This window comes from Sciurus carolinensis, chromosome 19 (genome assembly GCF_902686445.1).
Source record: "Sciurus carolinensis chromosome 19, mSciCar1.2, whole genome shotgun sequence".
Classification (NCBI taxonomy): domain Eukaryota; kingdom Metazoa; phylum Chordata; class Mammalia; order Rodentia; family Sciuridae; genus Sciurus; species Sciurus carolinensis.
Genome location: NC_062231.1, coordinates 18,783,381 through 18,803,510, shown reverse-complemented (window position 1 = coordinate 18,803,510; position 20,130 = coordinate 18,783,381). Strand labels below are relative to the sequence as shown.

Genomic DNA, 20,130 nt, shown 5'->3' with positions numbered 1-20,130 from the left:
AGGTGAGTGGCGATTGATGGAACGTGAAGGGGAAGAGTACTAATTTCCTTCATTAGGCTTCAGTGTAATTTTTCGAAGGACACTGATGAATTTGCAGGGTAAGTCAAGGACGATTTGAATTTCTAGTTGTAAGATTTGTCAGCTGGAAAAGATTTCCTAACCTCTGTCGAAACTTTTGCTGTCTGCTACATGTACCGTACAGGGCCTGGACAGACACGTATCTGGAATCATCATACCCAGCAGATAATGTTATCTCTCTTCATTATTCCTCAGTGTAAATGTGTTCTTTAAAGTATGTACTCGAGTATTTTCAGTGGTAAGTTATCTCACAGGTCAGAGTTCTGCATTTTTTAAATTATGGACTATTGACAGCAGATGCTGGACTGTTGTAATCTGATAGTATAGTAAATATCTGTGCAGGTAGTAGCAACAAGGAACAGAGGTCAGGAATTTGTTGCATTCACTTCAAATTTCACTCCCTTTCTCAATTGTTCTTTTTAAGAAAACACATCATTGCAGGTAAATCTGAAGACCTACTCTTTTGGTATCTTTCTTCCTCAGAGGTAACCCTGGTTCTGAACTGGTGTGTAGATCTTCCCATTTGTATTTGATTCTTTTACACAACTGTTTACCTCACACACACCCACCAATACTTAAATTTGGCTTCCTTTCAAATTTTAGGTGAATAGTATTAGCCTTTTACAGGTTTTCTTTTCTGTCAGTGATTATATTCATCCACATGGACAAAAATTGTTGTAGTTTATTCATTTGAAATGTGAGATGTATCATATTCTATCATGTGAATGTGCCATAGTTAAATTATCCATCTTCCACATAGTTTATTCCTCTTAAAATTTTCTTTTCATAAACTGCTCTGCTGTGAATATCAATGTTCATGTTTCCAAGATTTATGAAGTGATGTTCTTCCAGGAAAATATTCCTATTAATGAAATTTGTGAATGATAGGATGTGTATACCCTCAATGTTGCTAGATAGCAGATAAATACTCTACTTCCCTCAATGTTGCTAGATAGCAGAAAAACACTCTACTCTCCTTTTAATGTCTACAGAGTGTTATTGGGCCGCTAGAAGAACATGAGCACCTATGCCTCTATATCCTGAGAAACATTTGGTTCTTTGATATTTTTGGCAAAAAAAAAAAAAAAAAAAAAAATTACTCTGATAGGGATCAGACAGTCTGCCATTTTTATTTTATTTTGCATGTTCCTGATTGTTGGTGACTGAATAACTTTAATTTTTTTATCCATGGTCTATATTCTGGATATTTATTTTTACCCATGATATATATTATAAATTTATCAGTTTTTCCTTTTATGGATCATGCCTTTGGTGTTAATGTATGAACTCTTTACTAGGTCTTAGATTCTAGACATATCGTCACATGTTTTTCTAAACATTTTCTAATTTTATGTTTTGCATATGAATGTTTGATCCATTCTGAGTTGTTTGAATAACATGATGAGGCTAACGCCAAAGTTAATTTTTTAAAAAACAATGCTGTCCTTTTTTTTGTCAGCACCATTTGTTGGAAGGGCTGGCTGTCTTCTTCCTATGTTGAAGTGCTTGTACTCCTTTGTCAAAAATCAATTGGAAAAATCATATTGGTCTCTTTCTGGGTTATTTTTCCTGTTCTGTGAATCTATGTGTCTTTGTCCCTTGTTTTATTATTTTAGCTACGTTATATACCTTAAAATCAGGTAAGCAAATTCCTTCTACATTAGTCTTCTTTTTCAAAAGCATTTTGTTCTTTCTTTGCCTTTCCTTATACATTATAGAATAATATTATCTATGGCTATAATAAGCTTTTGATAGGAATTGTGCTAAACCTGTGTATCAATTTGAGAAGAACTGACATGTTTAATATGTGACTCCTTACCCATGAACTTAGTGAACTTCCTATTTATATCTTTAATTTCTTTCATCAGTGTATTGTAATTTTCAGCACATAGCATCCTTTCAATGCACACAGAAAATTTCAATTTTCTTTGAGCAATTAAAGGTGACATTGTGTTTTATTCAGTTTCTACATATTCATTGTTAATATGTAGAAATGCAGTGTATTATTGTGTGTTACTCTTGGTCTTGTGGCCTTGCTGAACTCACTCATTATGTTAAGAGGTTTTATAGATTCCTTAGGATTTTTGGCATAGCCAAAAGTGAATAGTCATTCACTCCAACCAGGAGCCTGAGTAAGGGTTTCCAGAGCCCTATCCTGACTTGTTCCTTATATTTATATATTTATATATTTATTTATAGAGATAAATCTTTGAAATGTAGGTGGTCTTCATTGAATTGAGGAAGTTCCCCTCTATTCCTTTTTCTTTCTACCTGCGAAATTTGATCATGAATTGGTTTGAATACCATTGAATGCTTTTCCTGTATCAATTGATAGAATGATACAAAATTTTCCTTCTTTAGCCACTTTTATGGTTGATTACATTGGATTTCCAAATATTGCATCTTTGTGTCCTCCAATAAACCCCACTTGATCAATTTGATGTTTTTATGTATTACTGAATTCTGCTTGCCACTGTTTTTTGAAGTACTTTCATGTCTACATTCCCCTACTACATTAGTTTGCAGTTTTATCTTTTGACTTTGGTTTTGGTATCAGGGTAATACAAACTTAATAAAAAACAAATTGGGAAATAGTCCTTTTTTCTTTGGAAGAGATTGTGCACGATTTTGATATTCTTCAAATATCTGGGAGAATTCTCTATTGAAACAATCAATCTGACCGAGACATTTTCTCTTTGGGGAGTTTTTAATTATAAATACAAATACTAATAGTTGCAAGACTTTTAAAATTACCTATTATATACTGAATGAATTGTTCCAGTTTGCATTTTTTAAGGAATTGGTCCATTTCATCTAAGGTGTCAAATTTATATATGTAGAGTTGAAGTATTTTCTTATCATTCATTTAATATCTGCAGGGTTTGTGTTAATAACCCTGTTTTATTTGTGTTCTCTGTCTTCCCCTCTCCTTTGTCAGTCCTCCTAGAGTTTGATCAGTGTTACTGAACTCTCTGAGAAATTAGCTCTTTCTCTCACAGATTTTCTCTTTTGTTTTCCTGTTTGGGGTTCATTGTCTTCTGCTTGCTTTTGATTTATTTTGCTCTTTTTGGGGGGGGTGTTGATATGGGAGATTGAACTCAGGGGCACTCGACCACTGAGCCACATCCCCAGCCCTGTTTTGTATTTTATTTAGAAACAGGGTTTCAGTGAGTTGCTTAGCGCCTCGCTTTCATTGAGTCTGGCTTTGAACTCGCGATCCTCCTGCCTCAGCCTCCTGAGCCACTGAGATTATAGGCATGAGCTGCTGGGCCTGGTTTTGCTCTTCCTTATCTAGCTTCTCATATTATTGATTGGAGGCACTTCTTCATTTCCGATGTATAACATGAGTACTATAAATCTTCCTCTGATACCTGCTTTAACTGTGTCCCACATATTTGATTATGTTGTATTTTTAGTTTCAGTTCAATGCATTTTAAAAATTTCCCTGATTAATATTTTTACTCACTAGTTATTTGGAAGTGGTTTTTTTTTTTTTTTTTTTTTTTTTTTTGGGTGCTGGGGTTCGAACCCAGGGCCTTGTGCTTACAAGGCAAGCACTCTACCGACTGAGCTATCTCCCCAGCCCCTGGAAGTGTTTTTAGTTTCCATGTGTTTAGAGATTCCCATGGTATCTTTCTTCTATGGATTTCTAGTTTGATTCCATTGTGCCCAGAGGACACACTGTGTGTGGGTTTAGTTCTTTCATATTTGCTCCATGGTGAAAGATGATTTCTATTTTGTTATAGGCTGTGTAAGCTTGTGAGGCAAAGTTAATATTTGCTAGTCTTCTATGAGTGTTGATTAGAACCTGTTGGTTGATAGTGCTGTCGAGTTCTCTCTTGATAATTTTCTGACTAGTTTTTCTGTCTGAGGTTGAGAGAGGAATGTTTAAGTTTCCATAAATAATTGTGGATTGTTCAATTTCTGGTTTTGTTTTTTCTGTTTTTTTTTTTTTACTCATATTTTGCATCTCTTTTTTATTAGTTGTAGATGGATGCAATACCTTTATTTGTTTATTTCAAATATTTTTTTAGATGTTGATGGACCTTTATTTTATTCATTTATTTATGTGTGGTCCTGAGAATCAAATCCAGTGTCTCACACATGCCAGGCAACTGCTCTACCACTGAGCCACAACCCCAGCCCCTGTACCTGTGTTTTATGGTGCATATACATTTTGTATTGTTATATCCCTTTGGTGGGTTCACCCTTTATGATGACCTAATCTCTGGCTCTATCTTTGCTTTGCAGTCTACATTATCTATTATTAATAAGTTTGTTCCTGGTTTCTTTTAGTTAATGTTCACATTGTGTATCTTTTCCCATTCTTTTAGTTACAACCTACTTATATCATATTTGAAATTATTTCTTATATATAATAATAATGGGACTATATTTTTTAACCTAGTCTCCCAACCTCTGTCTTTTAATTGGTGTATTTAGACCACTTATATTTAATGTATTTAATGTAATTTTTTGGGTAGGCCTTAAGTCTGTCCCACTCTAGTATACTGTTGAACCTATCCATTAAGATCTTTAAAAAAATTGGTTGTATATTTTTCATGCTTAAATTTTATTGATTCCACTTATTTTGTCATTTCTTTTTTCTTTTCTTTTTTTTTTTTTTTTTTTTTTTTTGGTATCAGGGATGCTTAACCACTGAGCTATATCCCCAACCCTTTTTGTTTTATTTTGAGACAGGATCTCACTAAGTTGTTTAGGGCTTTGCTAAGTTTCTGAGGCTGGCTTTGAACTTGTAAACATCCTGCCTTAGCCTCCCAAGTCACTGGGGTTACTGGCATATGCCACCATGCCTGGCTATCTAATTTTTTCTTTACTGAAACTTAAATTTCCTTTTTGAAACTTTTTGTCTTTGGTGTCAAGTGTGTTTATAATTTTGGTTAAAGCATTTTCATTATGGGTGCTTTAAAATTGTTGTCAGATACTTCTAAATTTCTGTCATCTCACCATTGTTATCAATTGTTATTTTTCATTCTCTTTTATATATTTCTGCAATTTTTCTGGAAGGATTTTAAGAAGACTCTGACTTCTTGGTTAGTAAATTGTAAGATACTGGATCTTATTTAAATCATCTACTCTTGCTTTTTTTTTTTTTTTTTTTTCTTCTATCAGTTCATTGAAGACAGGGAAAACACCATTCCATTACTTCTAAATAGGGGTAAAAGTCAAGGTTCCCAGCTCTGTATGTATTGAAATCCAAAAAGTAAGGTTTCCTTACAGTCTGAGGTTTATGGGAATTCCAAATTTGTGTTCTTTCTCTGTATAGTAGAAATAGAAACAACATCTCATTACTTCTTTTGTGAGTTCCATTGACACCATGGTGTGTTGGTTTCATTATTACAGTTGTGAAAATCCTGATGTTCTGTTAGTTCTTCTCATGCATCATCTAGTGGGTGAGAGACCCTTCATAACGTTGGGGTGATGGTGGAAATCCAGGCTTCCCGTGTGGCCTTTGCTGACAGCATGAGGGGTTCTGTGTTCCTGCCTGATAAGGATAAAATTCCCTGCTCCTACCTTTGTGGGTAGACATATTACTCAGAGAGAGAGTGGGAATCTGGGCTCCCACTTGACCTTTTTAGCATGGGTCGAGGTGAAGGTCTGTTTTGTTTGCTTTGGCTTGGTTTTTGTTCTTGTACTATGGAGTTTGCCTCAAATAAGACAGTTATTGTCTAAAAGTTTTCTGTCATGCTAGACTGGTCCTTTCTTTTGTCCAGAGACAGTAGGCTTTTGATGGAGCTGCTTTTTACAGTGGCCACTGGTGTCTTAATATGGTGGTTTATTCCAATGCAGTTCTGGAATATATGAAGCAAAAGGAGGTTCTAAGGCAATCATACTATCTGTTGGGGATATTCAATAGGTGTAACATACTAAACTTATTTTTAGCTTATAATATTTTAACTCACAGTATATTTATTAGGACATAAACCCATCAAAAGTCAAGGAGCATCTGTATTTAAAACTTGTTTTCACTTTTATTTTCATTTTATTGTTATTCATTTTTCATTTTACCTGTATTATTTCACTTTCTTATGTATTACTTATTTTCTTGAGGTGGTGTTCTATAAATAAATTTCAGCCTATTATTTTAATCTATGTATTTGAACTTATAAAAATCATCATACACACAGCTCTGTGAGTATCCCACAAGTCTTAACATGATTTGCTTTCATTATTATTCAGTTGAAATGTAATCATTTTCACTTTATAATTTCTACTGAGGTACCTTCTTTGATGCTGGGATTATTTTGAAATTGATTATTTTTCAAGCAGTTGGAATTTTCTGGTTGTCTTTTGGGTGCTGATTTCTGGTCTCACTCCACTGTAGTCAGAACATATCCTCAATGATCTCATTTTCTTTTTTCACATTTGTTATTACTGACTTTTCGCTTTAGTACAGTGCCTAGTTTCATATATATTATGTGTGTGTGTGTGTGCGTGTGTGTATATACGAACATATATATACTCAAGTCACATGGGAAATACGTATGTTCTTCCATTATTGGGTAGTTTTCTATATATGCCAATTGGTTGATATTTATTCACATATGCAATGTATTTATTGTAACAGTTACAGGACAACGTGTGTAAAAGTTTCTTACTCTGATCACAGATTAGTCTATTTCTCCTTTACCTTTCTATTTTTGTTCTACATATTTTAGGATACACACACATATTATTTTGCTGTCCATTTTGGTTCTCTTTATCCCTATGAAATATTCTGTGTTACCTAAAGAGGCACTTTTGGCTTTAAGTTCTGGTTTGTTTAATTTCAGTATGTCTAATTACATAGAGCTTGGTATCTACATGACAAATCTTTTCCCATTCTTTTACTTTGTACCTTTCAGACTTTATATTTAAGGTATGTCTTCTCAGTTCACTAGTCATCCTTGTCTGTTTTTTTTTCCTCCTCTCAAATATTTCATCTCTTTACATTTTCTGCCATACAATTTGAGTTTATCATCTTACTTTTCTATTTCTTTCCCTTGTTTTAAGTTGCTTTTTCCCCCTCTTCTGTTTTGCTTTCTTTTATCTAATCAAATTATTTTCAAAAACCTTGTTTTCCTTTCTCTAATAGTTCTGACCAAGGTTGTTTATATTATTATCATTTCGATGCTACCCCAGAGATTACAACATGTATCTTTAATTAAATATGGTAGGAACCTTACCACTTCCCAGATAATTCAAACATGTTTGGACTCTAGATTTCTATTTTACTCATTTTGCTGCTTATGTTGTTATTTTTAATTCTACATGCTGTTCAGTCACCGTGGGCTTAATATAATTTACTGTGATAAGAAGCCATTTAGATTTACCCACGTATTTATCTTGCATAGGAATTGTCATTTCTTCCTTTGTTTTTGAGCTTCTGTCTGGCTTCATTTTGTTCTGCCTGAAGTACTCTCTCTCTCTCTCTTTTTTTTTTTCTTCAGTGATATTTCACTAAATAAATAAGTAAATACTGTTGACACATGCTCAGTTTCTGTTTGGCTGGAAGCATCTTTATTTCACCTTTCTTTCCAAGATGTCTTTTATAATCCATCAAATTGGATTGGAAACTTGGCAATTATTTTCTTCCAACAGATTAAAAAACGCGTGTTCCTCGTCTTCTGGCTTTTGGCACGTCTGAGGGGAAGTCAGCAGTCAGACTTAATGTTGCTTCTTTAGAAATGAAGTTTTCTTTTCTCTGACTGCTTTTGCCGTTTTCACTTTGTCTGTAGCAGATTGTGGCCCAGGGACCCCACCAGTCCCACTGCCTGTTTTCCTGGGTGGGTGTTGGAGCACAGTCTCTGTGTTAGCTGTGGAAGAGCTGAATCTTTGTGGCGGAGAGAGTGCCGCCCTCAAGGCCTAAGCTCTTTGGTATTTGGCCTGTTCTGAAAAAGTTTGTCCCCTCCTCCTCTGTAATTTTCAGTAATTTAAATGGTAAGATGCCCAATGTGCCTATTTTTTTTTAAATCCTGTATGAAGTTGGAAAAGCCCCTTGACTCTTTAACTTGACTTTCCTCATAAGTGTGGGGAGTTTTCAAATTTTGCTTCTCCACCACTTCTTTCTCCTCCCCTCCCTGGGTTTCCAAGCCCTTCCTGCCCACACCTCAGCAGTTCCCTCCAGGACTCACAACCATTTGCCAACTCTCCATTCTTTGCTCTACTCATGCAGAGCCGAGATTTTACTATTGACCCCTTTTGCTGTGCTTTTTTCTTTTTCTTTTTTTAATGGTTCTTTCTATTTATTTATTTTTATTTTTACAGACTGTATTTTGATTCACTGTACACAAATGGGGTACAACTTTTTGTTTCTATGGTTGTACACGATGTAGATTCATAGCATTTGTGTAATCATACATGTACATAAGGTAATGATGTCTGTCTCTTCTCCTCTACCCCTCCCTGTTCCTCCATTCTTCTCTTACCCCTCCCAACCCATTATGTATCATCATCCACTTATCAGAGAAAACATTTCAGCCCTTTGGTGTTTTGGAATTGACTTACTTCACTCAGCATGATATTCTCTGATTCCATCCATTTATCTGCAAATGCCATAATATTATTCTTCTTTATAGCTGAATAATATTCCATTGTGTATATATACCACATTTCATCTATTGAAGGGCATCTAGGTTGGTTCCACAATCTAGCTATTGTTAAGTGAGCTGCTATAAACATTGATGTGGCTGCTTTACTATAGTATGCTAATTTTAAGTCCTTTGGGTATGAACTGAGGAGTGGGGTAACTGGGTCAAAAGGTAGGTCCATTCCAAATCTTCTGAGGAATCTCCACACTGCTTTCCAGAGTGGCTGCTCCAATGTGCAACTCTACCAGCAATGTACAAGTGTGCCTTTTCCCCCACAAGACCCAGCATTGTATTTTTCTGTTAAATTTTTCATATATTTCTTCTCTATAAATTCTGGTTCTCTAGTGAGATTCTCCATCTTATATTCTGTTTTACTGAGTATATAAATTGTAATTATCTTAAAGTTAGTGTCTGGTTCTTGTAAGGATTTTTTTGTTTGTTTGTTTGGCGCTCTCTTCCTCTCCCTCCCTCCCTCTCTTTCTTTTTTACTCCCTGTGGCCCTCATTGAGTAGTAGATGGATACAATACCTTTATTTTATTTATTTACTGTCATGTGGTGCTGAGGATGGAACCCAGTGCCTCACATGTTTTAGGCAAGTGCTCTACCACTGAGCCACCACGCCCAGTCCCTAAATACCAGATTTCATATGTGAAAATTGTGATTACCTGTAGCTGTTTGGTATTATTTTCTCTTAGGAAGGTTTTATTCTGCTTCCTGGCAGAGATAGAGCACTTAGTCTAGTTCGAGATCGAGTTTGCTTGAAATGGAGCTTCGTCTGCGTGATAACTAATCTAATTCTCATTCCCTCTTAACTAAATCCCTTTTGTGGTAGTGATTTGAAATCTAGGTGCTCCTCAGACTCCTGCGTGCCTGGTTCACCCTGATCTCCAATTTTCACTTCCCCAACCCTGAGACTCCTTCAAGCCTCTGCTCAAGTTGCCAGCCTCTTAGCCTCTGCTTTCTTCTTCAGTTCCTGGGCTCTCAGCTCTGTGCGAATTACACATTGGTAAATACCTCGAGAGAAAAACAGTCCAGCTCTGACCCTGCTGTCCTGCTTTCTTGAGATGCTGAGTCTGCCTGTCCCTGCTACCTTGCTAGGTCTCTGATACCTCCAACATATTCAATAGCTTTTGTGCAGTATTTCTAGTTCTTAATAAGATAGCCAATCTATAATAAACTGTCGAGCATCAATATGTTACAGAGCTGGGGCCTTCATGGAAACTGCGGCAGCATGAAGACACCCCCCTTCAAGCCCTGATTCTTGCAATCGATACAGAAATATTTCAGACATGTTGCTCAGAGTAATAGGAATAAGTTTATTGGAGAAATAGGAAAAGGGATTGGGGATACTCTCAAGGAAGAGAGTGGGCCCTTTCAGGAGAGGGACAAGGTACTTCTCCTGGACTCCAGTTTTGTTGGGGGAACCAGAGAAGTTTCCAGAGTCCCGCCCAGGTCTACCACTTGACTTTTAACTGACAGCAGAGTGATATCAGACTTTGAAGTCCTACTGCCATGACAACTCTAGGTCACCTTGACCCATACTGACCTATTCTAATTGGATTCTTAATCATAAATTCTTACAGATTTAATGGTTAGGAAGAATTATCCTAATCTTCCTGAGTTTCAGGATCTGGTCTATGTAAAGAGTCATAAAAGTCTCCCCCTTCAGTATAACTTGGGTTCCTCTTTTTTTTTTTTTTTTTCCAGTTTTTTTTTTTTTTTTTTCAGTTATATGTGATGGTAGAATTCCTTTTTGTATAAATTGTGCAAGTATGGAATATATCTTATTCTAGTTAGGACCCCAGTCTTGTGGATGTACACAATGGTGGGATTCACTATGGTTTATTTATGTAAGTACATAGGAAAATTATTGGAGATTAATTCCACGGCCTTTCCTTTTCCTAGTCCCCCTTCCCTTCATTTCCCCTTTGTCTGATCTTTTGAATATCTATTCTTCCCCTCTCTCCACTTACTGTGGGTTAGCATCATCATATCACAGGAAACATTTGACCTTTATCCATTCATCCGTTAAAGGACATCTAGGTTGGTTCCATAGATTAGCTATTGTGTTTATTAGTTGCTATAAACATTGATGTGGATGTGTCAATGTATTATGCTGATTTTGAATCTTTTGGATATAAACTGAGGAGTGGGATATTTGGGTCAAATGGTGGTTCCATTCCTAGATTTTTGAGGAATCTCCATACTGCTTTCCAGAGTGGTTGGACCTCTATTGGCATTATTTCAGGTCTGCATTTTTTCTACAGATAACAGTTTGCTGAGGAATGTGACATATCCTGTCCTCTTAGGCCAGGCAGGGCTGCAGGTAAATTGTTTCCTGGAAAAGAAAGCATGTGGGGGTCGGCCCAGAGGACCCAGTGTATAGAATTGTCCCTTTAACCTCAGATTAACCACCACTTGCATCTGTCCATCCCCTGTGAAATAAAAGTGGGGATACTATAACCTCACCCAACTTTTCTTCAGGGGTTCAACCAGGAGACTTGGGTAATTCTTAGTCAGAATCAATTTTCAAACTGTCATTTCCAGAATCCAGGGTATGTTTGTGTGTGCTTCTGATCAGAGTACTTTCTGAATTATCAGTGGTCTTCTGTCTGCTATGAAAAAGGAATTGATTACATCCTTCTTTATCTATGATATTCGCTATTACCTTGTGAAGGAGTCTCTTCTATTGTCCAGATTATTAGCTAATTACAATTGATAAAAAAAAACTAGGATTTATGATTGAACAAATGCTTTACATGCCAGACTTTACTTATCCATATGGACATGTATTCCTGTTTTAATAGCAACTTGGAAATGGTAAAAATTATTTCCAACACTTTCACCTGATGTTTGGAATTGCCCTTAGAATACATTCTTGAAAACATGCTTAGTGGTGCAAATCTGTTTCCTTGAAAGTTGAATTAAATTTACAGAAATAGCCTATGGTCATTCAAGTCATATTCTAGCTGATAACACAAGTGATCAGATTTTGTAAAGCTCAGAAATACAACCTGCTAAGAGAACTGTAAAATTTGTTTCTGTTTTTGAGATCAAATTCAACAAATTACTTTTAAATAGAAATTTGTCAAGCTTCTTTGCCAATCACTGTGTTAGGTATCAGGGAGATCAGTGAACAATGTAAGTAATTGATTAAATAATTGATTATTACTTCAAACAGTAAATTTCAGCATGTAGAGCAGTTAGACATACATGCACACATGTATTCTACATATTGATAGTCCTGTATATATCAGTATCTGTATCTATCAATAACTGTACATTTATATGTACATTTTACATACATATCAGACGTTCTTGTGTATTTTGCACATTGACTTGTCATATGCTCTATTAGTTAGACTATCACATTTTCAAGGTGTTTCCTTATCTCCTAAGTGTCTAGTCCATTCTTCTACCAATATTGAGAACTTGATTACTGTTGACTGATTATCTATAAGTCTACAAATTAAATAATGAACTCCAGATTGTCCTAAGTGCAGAAGTTGTTTTGTTACAAAATTTCTTGCTGATGGTTTCCTTTTGTGATCTATGAGAAAAATATTTGCTCTGAATTGTGAAGTGTTTATAGAAATTTTGACATCAGGAAAATGGGGTAGGTTCTACTTCATAAGAAACTGCATCTGTCAAAAGCACACGGAGGCCAGGGATAGCCGCACAGGCCTGGAATCTCAATGGCTTAGGAGGCAGAGGCAGGAGGATTGCAAGTTCAAGACCAGCCTTAGCAACTTACGAGGCAACTTAGCAAGACCCTGTCTCAAATTAAAAAATAAAAAGTACTGGGGATGTGACTCAGGGATAAAGCACCCTGAGTTCAGCCTTAAGTACCAAAAAAATAATAAAAATAAAGTGCAGGGGATATTTATTACAATAAGTGCTGACTAACTGTGACCTTGTAGAGGTCAAGTCCACATAGGCCACTTTACTCATGGAGAGGGTAGGTTTCAATGTCTGCACACTTGGCATCTGAGTCACCACACGTTCTTAAATTACAGCACTCGTATTTCTTTTTGGCAGTTAAACATGTTTTTATAAAGCACACTTTCTGCTTCTCATAGCACTTTACTCTTCAAATAAAAGCAGAAAGAACAAACGAAATCTAAAAGATACTTCAGAAACAATGAATGATCAGAGTTGGGTTGCAATAAATTACATGCATCAATTCGAAGCAACAAAAATAATACATTTTTGCTTTCTGATCTCATTCTGTACTGACGGTTATGATGTAGAAACTTAGTTGACATTTAGCATTGACATGTGAATGTGTGTTTCAGAAACAATTTCTTGGACCATATACTAGCCTGCCTTTTTGTGACTGAGTGCTGGCATATTTATGAAATGAACCTAAGCCCCTATTTCATTGAATAAGTAACCTTTTCTTCTTATACATCATCTGAAAAAAAAAAAAAAACAGGAGGAAATTTTCAGATGTTGATGGAACTTTCTCAAAGAAAATACTTGCTTCCATTTTGACAGTTTTCACTATGACTTGAATAGAATTTGGATAATGTTTTTTTACAAAAAAGTAATAAGACAAAGAAAACCTATTTATAAAAAACATGGGGCACCTGATTTTTCAGAATGAGTATTTAAAAAGGAATTGAATGCCATAAAGCCAAGGATATGTTATTAGAAGACAAGCAAATGGGTTACAAATGGAGAGAAAGCCTTCAAGGGATGTAAGAAATTAAAGATGGCTTAAGAATAAGTGAAGAAGTGTTTCAGGTATCTTTTGAGAAAGAGGTTGGCTAAGAGGTATGGAAATTTCTATCCAGGCCAAATAGAGTATGATGTATCCGTCAGAACAGAGTAAGTTTGCTGTGATAACAAATAGCCCCCAATCTCAGTGATACCTGATATAAATCTTTATCAATTGTGCTTCATTTACATTACGGTTGAAGTATGACTCTGTATGCTTCACACCATTTTTGCCCTGAGTCTCAAAATGAGGGAAATTCTTCACCCAACCTTGCTAGTCTTCAAGAAACAGGGATAAATAACTGTAGTGCAGAAGGTGCTGGCTCCTAAAGCTTCTAGCTTCAAGTCATTTCTGTCATACTTTATTAATCATTGTATGCCATAGTGGAAAGGATGGGAAAGTATAATCTTCCCTTATGGAGGGGTAATGGATATTGATGAACAGTGATGACATAATGTGGTGCCCAATGGTAATGGGAACAACCATGGCTGTATTTAGAAATTTTATAAGCATTAACAGCCAGAGGGAGCCAGGGAAAGTGAGAAAAAGAGATGTTGGCTAGATGCTAGGATAGGAGACAAATGGACAGAAAGATTACTAGTAGTTATAGAGAAAATTGTGTCAGATTCTGAGTGTTCTCCTGAGAGGTTTAGTCATGTTATTCTGTACAAATAGATTTGTTATAGGTTTGGTCTCCCCAAAAGCAGATCACTGAAGGTTGCAGGCAGTTTATTTAGGAAGAGCTCCAAGGAAACAGGAGCAAGAAAGTGGTAAAGTAACACAGAAAAATGAAAAAGGAGCAGGTAACAGGTGCATAACTAAGGTTTTTATACTACATCTCAATGTCTTTTGCATGACCCATTTGAGATGAAGTAAGAAGCCATGTAGGTCTAGATCTTCTAAGACGGGGAAATCGAGACTGCATGCAACATTACATTAAACCCGACTAACACACTGATTTATGAGCTAGACTCAGCACCAGACTCAATTGGCATCTGCATTTGCTTTTTCCTCTCTTTTTCCCTGTGCATCAAAGGCCCAGGTGATGCCCAGATCATGAATGGACTTCCCTTCTGGGTGAGTAGAAAAGATGATTGTGCAGAAAGAACCTGGACCCTGGATGATTTTCTCTTCAAGCTGGATGGATCTGGATGGGTTCCTCCAAACTCCCCTGTGAAAAAAGCAAAACCATGTTAGGTTCAAACCACTGTAGTTAGGTTTGTTTCGTGAATCTGAGCCCGGTTCTGACTAAAACAAAATACAAAGCGATTGTCAGCATGCCTAGTCGACGGTATATCTCATTCATTTTTAGCCACTATCATTGTGGTTATGATTGTTTTTAATTATTAGCAGGCAATGATGGTTCTAATCCACAGTTCAGGAAGATTGGGGAGTAAGAGATAATTATAAGTGATATAAAAGAGTGGGATCCAAAATTCTTGGCAATGATGCCCATAAGAAAGAGAACCCACTGAGTCAGACTTCCAACAGGGAAGACTGAAGATTGGCTAATGGCGTTAACAATTGCCAACATTGTTTTAAGTGCTCACTGCATGTCAGACAAGTTCTAAACACTAGACTCTGATTGACTATTGAACATTGGTGCCAGTAACAGAGATAGGATAGTGATAACAGCAGAGTAATAAGAAAATGATCATTCATTCAAGAATGTGGTGATTTTAATAGAATAGCCTTCAGGGTAGAAGGAAACATATACGTGTGTCTTGGTTGATTTTTTGGGATGTTGGATATTTGGATTGCCAAGGAGGGTAACTGAAGGGAGTGGGATGGGCAAGTGCTTCAGGGAGAGAGAAAGAACCATCCAGAAGAAAACCTGTATAGCTGAAATATACCAGGGAGAGAAATCCTTTCTGGTTTCAACTATAATATAATATAGTGAGCCTAGCTACATCTTTATTTAAGTCTAATGCTTCTCATAATATGTGTGGATAGTTTTTCTGGGCATTTGTATATCTTCCATTTATACCTATGCCAAACTTTGAGAGATCATGGGGAATTACACTGACGACCAGGAGCTAAACAGTGTATCTTTGGGTTTGTGTGTGTGTGTGTGTGTGTGTATGTGTGTGTGCACACCTGTGTGCCTATGTGTGCACCTTGACTTTTGATGAGGTTATATCCTATCATAAGTCAAAAATATCATGTAAAAACAAAATTAATATGACCAATCGGCCAAGTGTCATAGCTTAGCAAGACAGTACCCCATAGAATATTGGTAGTTTACACTCAGGATCCCACGGCTAACTGGAACTGTGGCTCACTGTGCTGCCCAGCGCCATGAGAGAGTATCACAGTACATATCACTAGCTCAGGAGAAGTAACAGTCCAATATGTGAAGTATGATTTCTATTGAGCATCTATCATTTTGACACCACTGTGTTGTTGAAAAATCATAAGTCAAACCATCCTAATTTTGGGAAATGTCTTATCTGCCTAGGTCTCTGTCTTTATCATTCCAATCTATTTTTGAAATGATTTACTCTTCAGTCCAATATGGTGATTTGACAAGGGATTCCAGTTAAGGAGGGGTAGACCTATCCGTTACAAAAATTTTGTAACATTATTTTCCTTTGTTATTTTTCAACAATTTTGAGTATAGTGTAAAATACCACTTAAAATATTGTTCTCTGTTACACTTACTCCATAAATACCTGCATCTGTTAAATTTTATTAAAAATGGGTTACATAAGGCTGGGGTAGTGGCTCAGTGGTAGAGCGCTTGCCTAACACGTGTGAGGCACTGGGTTCGATCCTCAGCACCACATAAAAATGAAAAAAAAAAAAAAGGTATATGTCCACCTATAACTAAAAATACATTCAAAAATGGGTTAAATGCATTTAATTATATTTCATTTTATATAATTTTGATGTCATAAAAACATAGAATATTCATGGGTGACATTTAAACCAATTTAAATATTTTTTTCAAATAATAAAATTAAGCAAAATCCTGATGGAGACAAGAATGATATGTCAGTGTTAAGAAATCATTTCCTAGCTTCTCCAGCTGACAGCATGCGAGCTGCTAACTACAAGTGGAGGCGCCCATCAGCAAGTGTCATCCTGGGTTGGAAGTGCAAGGGAAAGAAGGGATTCATTCTCGCTCTTCCCGTTTCTTAGAATAAAATGATTCACACCCCTCAAAGCTCCTGTGGGTTTCACTCACAGCACCTGTTAAAAATAGAATTACTAAATCTCAGCACTGGAAACAATTTCAGGGGTCACAGCAAAAGCCAATATACCTTATGAGGAATCTCTTTTATAACTCTTTATGCCTCCACAGCTCAGAAACCTCTGGAGGGGGTTAATTCACAATCTCCAGAGGTAGCCCATTCCATTTTAAATTAATTGTGTGAAATTTCTTATTTGGGGCTAAAACCTGCCTGTGTGAATTAATAGTAGTAATAATAGGAGCAACGGTTACGGAAGCTTGCATCTGGTAGGTGTCGTATTCAGTTGCAGCTAAAAGAATCACGCCAGTTACTTTCTGGTGAAAGGTTTGGAGAAATGGAGAACTAGATCCAGGTGGCCATATCCTTTATCCAACATGTGTGGGGCCAGAGGTATATTGGGTTTTATATTTGGGAATTTTTTTTCAAATTCAGGGATATTTGCATACACAGTGAAAGATCCTGGGAATGGAGCCCAAGTCGAAATGTGACATCCATTTTTTGTCTCACCTATTCTTTGTGCACGTAGCCTGAAGGTGGTTGTGCATGGTACCTGTTCCTGTTTTGGACCGTGGCAGCTCACCTGAGGTCCGTGTGAAATCTTCCATTTATGGTGTCACGTTGGTGTGGAAACGCATCCGATTTTGTAGTATTTGGGATTTTGCATTTCCGGATGAATTTAACTGCTGACGATGAGAATGGATGGTAGAGCGACCTGCAGACAAGGCTTTCAAAAGTGTCTCTTCCAACAGGGCTGCACAGCCTCCAGCAGGAGAGGAGGGCAGGAAGTACAGCCATCCAGGGCCTACCCTGCCCCACAGTACAGAGCGGGCCTTCTCTTCTCTCCAGAGCAGGGAGAGACAGGAGACCGAGCAGCACTCTCACCCAACCCTCCAGTCCTCTTTAGTTCTGGTTCCTTCTCTCTTCCATGGGCTTCAAGTTCTCCCTGTGGTCACTGCTATTGCTTTTATTTTCTTTTTCTTTCTTTCTTTTTTTTTTTTTTTGTGGTACTGGGAATTGGACCCAGGAATGCTTAACCACTGAGCCACATTCCCAGTCCTTTTTACATTTTTATTTTGAGACAGGGCCTCACTAAATTGCTGAGGCTGGCCTTGAACTTGGGATCCTCCTACCTCAGCCTCCGGAACTGCCGGGATTGGGGGCGTGTGCCACAGTGCCAGGTGCTGCATTTCTTTTGACTTGCCAGTGGGCCTGTGCTTGGTGAGTAGCTACTGCTTCACTATCGTAAAACAGGAGTAGATACAGGAGCAGCTGAGGCAGCAAGTGGGAGAACTAAGACGAGGGCTCTTCCGTTCTCTGCTAGTTTTCCAATCTCCAAGGCTAAGCATCAGAGCAAACTTGCCAGGGAAACACGGGAGGGTGGGGCAGATGGAGGAGGTGATGCTTTGTTCTTTCTGCAGTTCTTCTAAGGATTTCATTTACTTGGATCTTGTTTGCATTTGATAACACTCAGTTTAGTAAGTGGCATTATATAATTTTAATTATGAATAAATAAGGATCAACAAGATTAAGTGGATTCCCGGAGATTATATACTCAATGGCAAAACTGGGAATTAGACTGAGAACTTATTTTTCTCTTAGAACTGTTTCACTTCTGCCAAGGAAAGAAGAGAATAGCCTGTGTTTTGTTTTGTTTTTGTTTTTGTTTCTTATATTAAGGAAAATGAGGACCATCACACTTATGTATGTCAGTAATAATACATTTAATGACAAGATAATTTTTTACTGGGGGATGGGTACTAGGTATTGAACCCAGGAGTGCTTTACCACTGAGTCCCATTCCCCACCCTTTTTAAAAAATTTTTATTTTGAAACGGTGACTCACTAAGTTGCTTAGGGCCTCACTAATTCGCTGAGGCCAGCCTCAAAAACTTGAGATCCTCCTGCCTCAGCCTCCTGAGTCACTGGCATTACAAGTGAGCACCACTGCACTAACTAGGTAGGTAGTTTTTACACATTCCTTTTCTCTCTGTGAGTTATTTTAAGGAGTAACTTTTAGTAAAACAAAAAATAATAATGATTAGAAATGATATGCAGGCGTGAAAATGTTCTGTGATTGAATTTGCACACTAATGTTGGTAAAATACTAAAGGAACAAAAGAAAAGATGTAAAAATTTAATACCTTTAATTCCCATGGTATGTTTTTCTACAAAGGGAAAACCTTATGCTTCAGATTGTATACCTGTGCTTATGATGAATACAATTTCAGTTTTTGAGATTTAACTTCTGCAAATCAGTCAGTCACATCATCAAAATTGATCTTTGCAGTAGAAAATATAGCCAGGTATGTCAATCTGTCCTCAGTCACAGTTGATCAAACACATTTTTTAATTCATTTCTATTTGGAAGGTTTTTTTTTTTTTTTTTCATATAAAACAGGGGTACCCCACTGGGACAGGTCTTAACACTGGGCAGAAAATCATAAAAATTTCTATTTTATGGTAAATTCTAGTTTTTAAATAAAATAGAACCTCACATGGTAATATAAACCGAAAGAATAAAAGCATTGCAGGTTTTGTTTCTTCCTCTTTTCCAACAGTAGGCATTCACCATTTATTTAAAAACCTTCCGTTTAAATGCCAAAGTGTGTAGCTTCATGGGGATTATTGACAGAACCTTTTCCCAAAGCAGTCTAAGCCTTTTCAGAGCATTGTAAGCATTTATTTTTTAAACAAGTACCTGTTCTTGAGCTCATGTGCTTCAGGGACTAAACGTAACCTGGAATTCAACAGTCCCTGAAATGTCTGTTCTCCCCATGTTTCTTAATGGTAGATTGACCTGTGTGATGGTGCAAGTCAATTTTTTTTTGTTTTGTTTTTAATTTTATTTATTTATTTATTTATTTTTAATTTTTATTGTAAACAAATGGGATACATGTCGTTTCTGTTTGTACATGGAGTCAAGGCATACCATTTGCATAATCATACATTTACATAGGGTGATGATGTTTGATTCATTCTGTTATTTTTTCCTCCCCCCCACCCCCCCACCCCTCTTTTCCCTCTATACCGTCCCTCCTTCCTCCATTCTTGTCCCCTCCACCCCCCATTATGTGTCATCATCTGCTATCAGCGAGATCATTTGTCCTTTGGTTTTTTGAGATTGGCTTATCTCACTTAGCATAATATTCTCCAATTTCATCCATTTGCCTGCAAATGCCATGATTTTATTATTCTTTATGACTGAGTAATATTCCATTGTATATATATACCACAGTTTCTTTATCATTCATCAATTGAAGGACATCTAGGTTGGTTCCACAATCTGGCTATTGTGAATTGAGGTGCAAGTCAATTTTATTTAATGAGATAGAAGCCCAAGTATATGCAGAATGGGCTTACGGGGGGTTCTTTAAAATGGAAATGGGCTGCCCTTCTTTTGTTCTTCTTCCATCCATCTTCCTGGAATACAGAACTGATGGCTGGAAGTTGAGGAACCATTTTGAACCATGCAGAGATCTTGATGCTTGAAGCCAAGGCTCCAGAAGGGTAGTGAAGTAGAAGAGTGGAAAAAAGGAGGAGGAGGAG

General features: G+C 36.9%; 1 protein-coding gene across 1 annotated transcript in view; it reads left to right on the top strand.

Moving 5' to 3' along the window:
* Positions 1-7,948, top strand: part of LOC124971227 (zinc finger protein with KRAB and SCAN domains 5-like) — a 54,987-nt gene extending 47,039 nt beyond the window's left edge. Inside the window, exon 3 of the mRNA XM_047535008.1 lies at positions 7,818-7,948. Within this exon, the coding sequence (XP_047390964.1) occupies positions 7,818-7,948 (131 nt within the window). The remainder of the gene's footprint in view (positions 1-7,817) is intronic.
* The last annotated feature ends 12,182 nt before the right edge of the window (positions 7,949-20,130 follow it).